Source organism: Alligator sinensis, unplaced genomic scaffold, assembly GCF_000455745.1.
Source record: "Alligator sinensis unplaced genomic scaffold, ASM45574v1 scaffold47_1, whole genome shotgun sequence".
Taxonomy (NCBI): domain Eukaryota; kingdom Metazoa; phylum Chordata; order Crocodylia; family Alligatoridae; genus Alligator; species Alligator sinensis.
In genome coordinates, this window is record NW_005842629.1 from 930,161 (window position 1) to 940,399 (window position 10,239).

Sequence of the window (10,239 nt, forward strand, 5' to 3'; positions counted from 1 at the left end):
CTGGATGGATGGCTCCTTCTGTTCCTTTTCCTGTCTTTGTTTGTATGCATGAATCAGTTCAACTGAAATCATAGGGATTTTGTCTGCACAGGGAATCCATGGGTAGGCCCTAAAATGTCTTAACTGCAAGCCTGTGATACTTACTGTGGTGAAAGTTGAAGGCACACAGCATCTAACAGGAAGTAATTACATCTTGCAGAATTGTCCTAGAAGAGAGGAGACGGGAAACACCAGACTTGGGCCCTGTTAATGTACTATTGAAACCAATGGGAATTTTAAAATTAACTTGAACAGGAGCATGATCATACTGTTCGTGACAGAGGGTAGCAGTAAAAACATGCGCTTCTTTTACAAATGTATTTTGTTGTTTTCTGCTCTGTACCCAGGAGAAGATGAGCAAAGCGGGAAAGAATAGCAACCATCTTAAACTCATGAAGGACTTTGAGCAGTGGTTAGAAGCAGAAAATGCCAAGCTAACCAAAAATCTTGCTACAAAATCCTCCTCTGTCGATGAAGTTGAAGCAAAATACAGCAAGCTGGAGGTTTGTTTTCAGACATGAGTTTACTGCGTGTGCAGAAATTATGATGACAGTTGATTTCATGTTTTAAAAGATTGGGAAGGCTCATTTAGGGTATTTACAGTCCCACCTCCCCTCTTTCCTTCCCCTCGCTCCATCTACTGTAAAACCTATGGGAGGGAAGAACAGAGGACTGGGGAGTCCTGGCATTTATGACAGATATTCAACTCCTGGAAGGAAGGTCTATAAAAGCCACAGCTCTGTCAAGTGGCAGATTACACTTTCCAGTGTTACAAGCAGTGTTGTATGGCAGAGATATTAAACATAATATTGTGGCTAAAATATGATTTAATTATTTACCTTCAGTGCTGTAACGTCAGATAAATACAGTCAAATCCCTCAACGATGAAACCGTAGCAGTAGTAAACCTAGCTAGTGAAAAAAAGTCCTGGTCATGAGAAACCCTGCAGATGATGGATGTTTGAGAGCAAAATTTAAATAAAATAATAACTGTAAACCCAGTGTTCATAACAGATTAATGTAATGCTAGTGTGCTTCTACATGAATAAGTCTCTGAGATGAGTAAGGCAATGATTCATTTGAATGCAGGGTTGTTGATTAACTTTTCTTTCCCTGCAGGAGCTTCAGTCTCGTGTTCCTGAAGGTCAGCATCTTTTTGAAGATCTTCTTCATCTTCATCCAGTTGTCGGGAACTCTGAAGACCTGGAGAACCTGCGCTACCGATGGATGCTGTACAAGTCTAAGCTCAAAGAAAGCCTTGATTCATTAGTAAGCGACTGGGCACCAAAATTCATAACATTAAATACATTGTAAACTTTTTCCATGATTTCCATAAGTAACTTCAGGGTGCTGAGTGGTCTGGTCTCAATCCAACTAAATACACAAGCTTCCCATTAACTTGAAGTGTAGAAGAATTGCTGAAATGCATGTGCATACACAACAGATGAGCAACATATGTTGGTTGCCTGAGTAAAGTGTCAGAACCCAGTGATTTTGGTGCCTCGGCACGATGGAATTTTCCCGCCACATGAGAGCCTCTTGCACAGCAAAGGTTTTTGTTGCAACAGAAAAACCTCGGTGCAAGAGAGTTCCCACCATTTGAATGCAAATTTGTGTTCCGCTATTGGCCAGTTGTAAATTATTCCTACGTGGTGGCTAGTAATTGGCTTGCTAGCCGTTTAAAATTTCGTGCGACTTCCGCCCAAGTCGGCGAACTTTGAGCACACTGCAGAGTGCCTCTAAAGAGATCTGACTTGCGGCTGAGCTGATCGATAGACTGATCACCTATCGATTCTTCTCCCCGTCGCCGAGCACAATCCTCGACGTACCCTTTCCCTGCCGGCTTAATTTGTGGACGGATTAGCTGGCCTGAGCCTTGCCAGCTGGAGCAACTCACATAGTTGTTCAAGCGACCGGACCACCTGCGTCGCGGCTACAAGCGGCGTAAGTAAAGTTTCTGCAACCAATAAGCTGTGTCTGCCTCTCCATTCACCAGCCCGCCCAAACGACCGAGTGATATTTGAATCATCTCGAGTCGGCTCCGGCCGTCCGAGACAAAGATTTGGCCCAAGAGTCAAAATATCTCAAATATACCTAGAGCTGGTGAGTGTGTGCATGTATATGTAACTCTATCTTGTTCACATGAGGAAATCCCATTCTGAGGCTTCCTTGCCTTCCTCAGCAGCCTGTTCCTCTATACACAGAATATTCCATACACAGCTACCAAAGCCAGATTATATCCACACAGATTCCATTTAGTATAACTCTCTCCTGCACTATGGTGCACATCAGAGCTATCATTATAGCCAAGAGCTGACCTGTCTGCTGCAGAAAGTAACTCTAAAAGAAACCAATCTTCTGCACATCCTTTATAATGGGGTATTTATAAAATTTATAATATTTATAATCCTTCCTTCCTTGCTGGGGTTGTATCTGACTGAGGACTGAGGAAGGTGGGTACTTTGCAGTGGGAGACCCCAGAGTTGGATTTGGGTAAAAAGGTAATATTTTAGGATGACAGTTATAATGGCTTTTCATGAAAGAACCAAAAAATAGCTTTATATAAGAATGTTATATATAAGAGCATTCTACAGAAGGTAGAGTTTATGCATTATAGAATTTAAAGGATGATATATTTTCATTTAGCTTAAGATACATTTATGTAGATTTTCTAAACTGACAAGTGATTTTGGTCAGGCAACTCTAAGATACCTTAAGGAAATATAGTTTTCAGAATGTTAATATTTGGCACTTTCTGCAGACAATTCTTTAAGGGGTCTTAACTTCATCAGCTAAATATCAGAGCACCTAAATCCTTTGGCATTTTAGATAATCTTCACCTTAAGGTGTAGAAGAAAATCTTTATCCTTACCTCTAAAAAGCTTGACAAGAGTTGGTTTTAAACTGAAAAGTTTTTTTACGTGACAAACCCTTTGATTTGCAGAGATGGTGAAGCATGGGCTCTGTAATACTACAGAAATACTATAGAAATACTAATCAGATAATACTATAGAAATTAGTATTTCTATAGTTGTAATGTGGGCTGATTTTGTCCAAGTAGCTTGTGTAAACATACCTTTAGTCAATAGGTGTCAGTAAAATCAAAGCTATTTCTGAGGTGGCATTGCATCTGACGCACATTGTCAGGAAACCAAATCCATTTGGGCTTTATTTCTGATGTGTGTTAAAAAGCTCATTAAACAGAAATCACCTGCTGTTTCAGTCTGTCCAGATGACCAGAAATTTTAAAGAAACATTCCCCTGTGAAATGAATAGTTATAGGTTCCAGTGGGATCTCAAGTTTATTCTTTTTTTTTTTTTCAGCAGACTCCTGTATCTTTGGAAGAACCAGATGGATTCAGAAAGGTACAATATTTTCCTATCATTAATCTAAAAATGTTATATTAGAAGTTTCACAGGTAATTACTTTTAAATCAGATTGCTTTTAAGGTTCATGAAAACATTTAAAACAATGCATGAGGAAAAATGCCTGTAAAATACCTTAATAGTGAAGTTGATCTTCTACCAGTTCAAAAAGTAACTTGTCTTTTTTAGGAAGATAGGGTGCCTATGCACATGCTTACGGGTGGGGATGTTTTAATTAGAATGGTTCCTAGAGAGCCACTCTAATTAAAACGCCACAGCAGCATGTATATTAAGCCCCTGCATGTTTAAAAATGGCCAGGCGACACTTTAACTAAAGGAGAAGTTTTAGTTAAAGCACTCCAGTGGCCATTTTTAAACCCACAGGGGATTATACACATGATACTGCGGCAATGCTAGAGCGTTCTACTTAGAACATGGATAAAACTCGATTAATCAGGTCTGCTGACATGTGTTGGAGTATGTGTATAGCCACCCATAAATTCCTCTTGCTCTCAAGGAATCAGAACTCATGGTAGAAGTGTTATCTTTTATTAGACCAACTAGATTCTTGAAAAAAAATTATTTATTTGCAACCTTTTGGACACAAGCACCCTTCTCCAGGCACAGGAGAAAAGACTGTAAAACTTCTCCTAGGTAGAAATAAAGTTCATATTTCATAAGAGAGGTGAAGGTGTGTTTATCCTACAATCACAAAAGTATGAGAGCTAGATGTCCAGCACCCATTAGACATGGGGAAATTTTCTTAAGTACCTAAGTGATTTGAGAGTCTTAGTTCAGGAGGAACTTGCACACCTAAAATTCCAAGTCTTACTGAAAGCCAATGGGACTAAGTCTCCAAAATCTCTTAAACTACCTTTGAAAATGGGACTTCAGCTCCTAGCTTATTTGGGTGGTCTTGAAACTTTTAGTTGCGATCATCCAATGTATCTCCCTTCTGGTGTAGGATTTTAGATAAATTAAGGTTATTTGCTTAACATTATCAAAATAAGGCCTGATCCTGCACAGCATTCTGTGAAGACATTTCTTTGGGACCAATAATGGAAAAAGTCAAAATAACAAAGAAAAGGGATTATGACAAGGCACAGGCTTACAGAAAAGAAAACATTAATCAGAAGTTGGTATATTTAAGGAGAATTTCTTCTTTTAGGGCTTGAACCTGCTTCCATTAAAGTCAATGAGTCTTTGATCATAATGGTATTGAATCGCCTTATCTCTACCAGTGCTCTTTATAGATAATGTTGGCTTCTTCTTCCCATTTATTTTATATCTCCTCTGTTATTGGAAGGTACAGAATGAAGCTTTATTTATGCAACTGTAACAGAGGCTGGCCCCAGTGGTGGCTGTGTTGGCCCCAGGTGGCTACTCATCCTGTTTCATCCTGACTTTTAAGCCCCCTCCCCTTCTGCTCTTCTGCCATGCCTTGATGTTAACATTTATTTAGAAATGGGAGGCTTCCCCAGGGATTCCTGAGCGACCTCTCATCCACTTAGGAGCCATACCTGCTCAATGCCTTAAGGGCAATTTCATGGCCTCCACATTTCCCCTTTTAGTCATGCAATGCCTTACATATGTTACCAATCAATCAATTATCATCAGTCAGTTCTGTGGCCCTTCGGCCCTATTCTCAATCAATCTAATGGGCCTTCAGCCTCAGTCCCACATCACTCTCTCGGCTCCTCTTTAGGCCCTGGGCTCTCTAGCTCCATCCATCTCAGCCCCTCCTTGGGCTGGGCTCTCCAGCCCCTTCTTTTCCCCCTTCTGGGTACTAGACTCTCAAGCCCCATCCTTTTCAGCCCCTCCCTGGGCGCTCTAGCCCCTTCCCTGCTTCTCTCTGGGTCCTGGGCACTCTAGTCCCTTCCCTGCCCTGCTCATGGACTCTGGCCTTATTCCTAGGCCTCTGGCTCTGCTTTTGGGACTGTTGAGACCTTCTCCTGCCAATAGTACCCCCTAACTACCAATTTCTGGGATATCTACTTCCCTTTACTCCCACCCTAAACCAGTGCTGTTAACCTAGCCCAAAAGCTGTATTACCCTCAGGCACTATTGGTTTCCATCAGGAGTCTCTCTCTGGAGCCTGTTCAGGAGCTCTTCTCACATCAGCATCCAGGGCCAGACTGCCTGCCCAGCTTAGGACCTGGACTTTTATACAACCTAAGCCAAGCCCCTTGCTGATCAGGTGACTCCCCTGATTGCTGCCTGAGCTTTCTCAGCATCCTTACCTCCTCTTAAAGTAAGAGGCATCCTAAGTACCCTGTTACAGCAATGCAAAGTGAAATGAATTAATTAATTGTGTGTGTATATTACCACATTATCCTATCCCAGTGGTGCTCAACCTTCCAGCCCACAGGCTGGATTCATGGTACAGGGCCAGTCCATGAGCCGGATCTGGCACTTTGGGTTAATTCACAGGTCCAGAATTCCTTCTCTTGGGCAAGGCTTCCCAATACAGCCTAGATATTCCTCAGATGTTCAAAAGATGGAGGAATGCTGTATTTCCCCAAGGGACTCAGTGTTACACTGTTAACTTCTCAACAACTTCTGGCCAATCTTTAGCCTTCCTGACAACCCCCGAGCTGATTCCTTGTTGCATGTGTAGCTTAATGTCAGGCACTTAAGGAAGTACTGCAGTGAATCATGGCACTCCCACTCCACACACATAATTCACAGATGTAATGTAGCGGTCTTTGAGGAGCTCTGAGGAGGACAGAAAATAAGTTTTCTGTCTTGGGCGTACTTATTGACCCAGCACTGCCCTACCGTCACTACACTTCAGGATCTAGTGCACATGGAGTGGGCTTGCTGTTTCTCTTCAGCACGCCCTAGTGGTGATGTAGACCTGCCTTGGGTGTCATTAGCTGTATATCCAAGTCCCTGGAATTCCTTCCTCAAGCGCCCAGTCTGCCTAAGGAAATAATGCAGTGGTTTAATTCTTGCTGTAAAGCAGTGATGCTCAACCTTTTTGTCTGACAGGCTGGATGGGCAGTGTCTGCTCCATCCTCAGGCCAGGATGGACGCTGGCTCCATCCTGATGGTCCTGACCTGGTACCTGGGGAGCATGGAGAGACCTTCTTCTGCCAGTCTGGCCATGAGGAGAGGGGTGGGGGGCAGCCCAGCCATGCAAAAGAAGGGGGCATGGCCCAGGCCCACAGTAGGGAGGGGACATGTCCCAGCCCCAATCCACCATGCAAGGAGAGGGGGCATGGCTTGGCCCCAAGCCAACTCTGTGGAGAAAAGGAGGCATGGCCTGGCTCTGACCCAACCCCACGGGGAGGGGGTATGGCCTGTCCCTGCAGAGAGAAGAGGGTATGGGCCAGCCCCAACCCAGCCACACAGAAGGGCTGGGCTAGGGCGAAGGGAGCATGGTCCAGTTCTGACTTGCCACATGGGTTTTGGCAATTTGGCAGTGGGGATTGGGTGGCATGGTTCATTGCCACTGTGCCCCTGCTGCCAATGTTCCCAACTCGCGGGTAGCCCAGCAGTCCAGATGCCAAGGCTACACAGGTTGCATTTGGCCTATGGACCAGTGGTTGAGCACCCCTGCTGTAGAGTCAAGTGAAACTGCTTTCTCTTCAAAATGACACTACAGGGAGAATTCAAAGAATTTACCAAGGATTTATCTTGATTAGAGTTGTTTGTAGCAGAAAAAGCATATATCTCTCTTGCATTTCCATTGAGTACTGAGATTCCATCCTTGAAATCAGCACTTCTCCTAATGTTGACTGGTACTCAGTCTCTCTCTTCTCCTCTGAGGAAGGTTGAGATGCACTGGTAAGTTCCGAGAAGGCCTACATAAACTATAGACGGATTAGAAAAATTGCCAGCTAGAGTTATAAAAGGCAAATCATCCAAAACCCTTCTTTGACTTCTGAATAGCTACCCAGTGCAAAAGGAGAGAAACAAATACCTTAAAACCCAAATACTCCAAAGCTGTTACCTGCAAAAACATTGGCAAGTGACTTTGGGTCCCTAATAATTAACAAAAGCTAATAAATAAAACATTTCCATCATTTACCCTGATTTAAACCAATGTGATTCCACTGACCCCAGTATAATTCTCTCAGATTAAAACTGAAAGTGGAATCTGATCCACTAAGAAGAGGGGTGTACGTGTGTATGCTTGCATATGTGTGTTTATGTAATGATATTTAATTCAGACAATTTTTTATTTTTATTTAATCATCCACACATTATAGCATAGGACCTGGTTTATGTGACATAGAGCATGACATTAAGTAGTCTAGTCACATCACTACCCAACCAGAGAGAAAGATAAAACATAAACAAACTGCATAAATGTGAACATGCAAGCAAGAGTTTTCAACTTACAGGGTTTTTTTTAATTCAGATGGACTGAGTTTAGGTGTTGCAAGGAATAGAATTAGGGATTTTTTAAATGTATGCATCCTGTGTTGGAAGTATCCCTTCCGAACTTTAGCAAATGAAAAGTCCCTGGAAGGATGACTAGCGTTATGAGTCCATTTACACTACAAGCATCTGCAATAGCTGGGCACATCACTTCTTTACTTGCAAATCCACTCCCATGAGTATGGAGGCAGTAGGAGTTCAGTGGAAGCCTTTGGGGGAATAGGAGCAGTGCCTGGGCCATGTGCTGGTCCTCTGTTTCCCTTGAGTAATTTTTCAACTCTCTTGTAATGGAGAATCAGCAGAAGAGGCAGGAATCCAGGTGCTGAACTGCTCTCTCTTTTATGATGTGAAGCCTCTCGTTTCTTATCTTTCATGTACTTAATTTTTAGTAGTATCAGCAGATCACTGACAGGGACTGGAGAGAGACCCAGGTGTTTTCAATCTCAGCCCATATTCTTCCTCCCCATTCCATTTTCTGTCTGCATGGGTGAATACTGGCTAAGCTACAGCCTCTTCCATTTGAATGATTGAGCTGCTTCCCATTTACTCTCATTTCCATTCTCCCTGCCCACAGAAGTCATGCTGCTAAAGAGACATGTTTCCTAGGTGAGCTGTATGGGATGATGAGCTCTATAAAAGTTACATCTTGTTGATTAACAAAAAAAAACCCCAAACCCCAAACTTTTCAGAGAATTGCATCAAGTATCTGGAGTTTTCTCAGGAGGCAGCGATGTGGGAATTTATCGGCAGACATTTCTGCAGCGTACCTAGCATAATTTGGCACATCATAGAGCATATGCTAAATAGTAATAGAAGATAAATGTTTTCTTCAAAAGCTGGCTCCCTGCTGACTATATTCCACAAGTATTCTTAGCATAAATAGGAAATCAAAAGCTAGTTATTTATGGGTCTAGGTAGCTCTGTTTGATTTATATTCTTCACTGTTTGGAGTAATTACGCTTCCTTGCTGCAGAAATGATTTTGGCTTTATTGTTTGTGCAAACAAAATAATTAGGATTTATTAAATTTGTGGTTACCTAATTGCTTCCCTTTGAGATATTGCTGGATGTAATCTCAGGCAACACGTGGGCAGAGGGAGTATGCAATTTAATCTTATTTAGAAGTCATCGTTGATCTTGAGTCAATCAAATTAATGCAGCCATCCAGGAAGCTGTGCCCAGAGCTATAGCAATTATTGCTTGCCTGGGGAAAAACCATAATAAGCTCAGTCCATGTTAAGATATTACAAGAATTATTCAAGAAGCAAAATCTGTTTACAGTAACACTGAGTAGCTTGCGGCTAATGCTTTCCTGTTAAAAATGCACTGTGGATTCATGTTTTCAAAGTTGTGGTGGGTGTTGGTCATTTGAAGTCTGCTATAAAATTACATACTTGGTGTAAAGAAAAATGCTTTTTAGATAGTGCATTGAAGCAACACATTTTCTCCAGTTCAGTGCCTGTCATCTAAACAGGAGGAAATCTTTCCTGCAGAATATAAGGCAGCTCTGAACCAAAAGCAAGGGTCCAAATTCCCTAGAACTTTAGACAAGTTCTGCTCTGGATCTTTGGTTTGGGGCTGGGGTCTTTTTTTTTTCTCAGCAATAAAACCTGAAGAATTGACCTGGATATTTTCATTTTTCTCATGGGCACCCAAGGCAGCTATTCAATTTAGGAACTGCACAACGGGTGGCCCAAACCTGCAGACAAAATTGACTTCTTAAAATAGCAAGACAGAATCACTTCCCTGCTGACCTTTTTCTTGATAAAATTAAACCTCTTTGTCAGAATTCTAAATTTATTTTCAACCTACAGGGCTTATATTTGCTATAGTTTTAAAAAATAATTTAAATAAAAATTCTCAGACAGTATATGTTTACTTCTGAAAATGGAAGGAAAATCAAACCACTGAACTTGGAAAGACACTGGTAATAGGTCTATGCAAAGGTTCAGGTGCTGATTTGGTTCGGAGGAGATTTGGCCTGATTCGGTGGCCGAATCTCCAAATCCAAATTGAATCGAGGACCAGTAAAAAGGTCTGAATTGATTCGAAGCTCTCCAAATCTTCAGAAAAGATTTGGAGAGCTTCGATGATTCAGGCAGTCCCAACTCACTGCAACAGGGAGCTGGAGCCAGGCTCGGATCTGGTAAGTAGGGACCGGGGAGGTGGGCTGAAGAAAGGGGGAGGGGACCATGGGGGGACCCCTCGACCCCCTGCCCACTCCCCCAGCCCCCCTACGGCTGCCCTACCTGCCCCAGCTCCAGCCCTTTAAGAAAAAAAAACCCTGAAAAATACCCAGGACTCACCAGCTCCTGCAGTGGCCTTGGGGCTTTGGGGGGGCTCATGTAGAGCCCCCCACTTGGTGCGGGGCAGTAAGGATTGCCCACAGCCAGGCAGGAACCAGTGAGCCCAGGGGTTTGGGGGGGGTTCTTTAAAGGGCCGGAGCTGGG

At 42.7% G+C, this 10,239-nt stretch overlaps 1 protein-coding gene across 7 annotated transcripts in view; it reads left to right on the forward strand.

Moving 5' to 3' along the window:
- The window catches only part of SYNE3 (spectrin repeat containing nuclear envelope family member 3), a 99,679-nt gene that overhangs the window by 81,020 nt on the left and 8,420 nt on the right, over positions 1–10,239 (forward strand). For 5 of the 7 annotated variants that reach the window (XM_025215193.1, XM_025215196.1, XM_025215197.1 and 2 more), the window contains 3 exons: positions 387–542; positions 1,158–1,307; positions 3,363–3,404. In XM_025215193.1, coding sequence (XP_025070978.1) covers positions 387–542; positions 1,158–1,307; positions 3,363–3,404 — 348 coding nt within the window. The remainder of the gene's footprint in view (positions 1–386; positions 543–1,157; positions 1,308–3,362; positions 3,405–10,239) is intronic. The other 2 variants (XM_025215199.1, XM_025215195.1) reach the window with 1 other exon arrangement.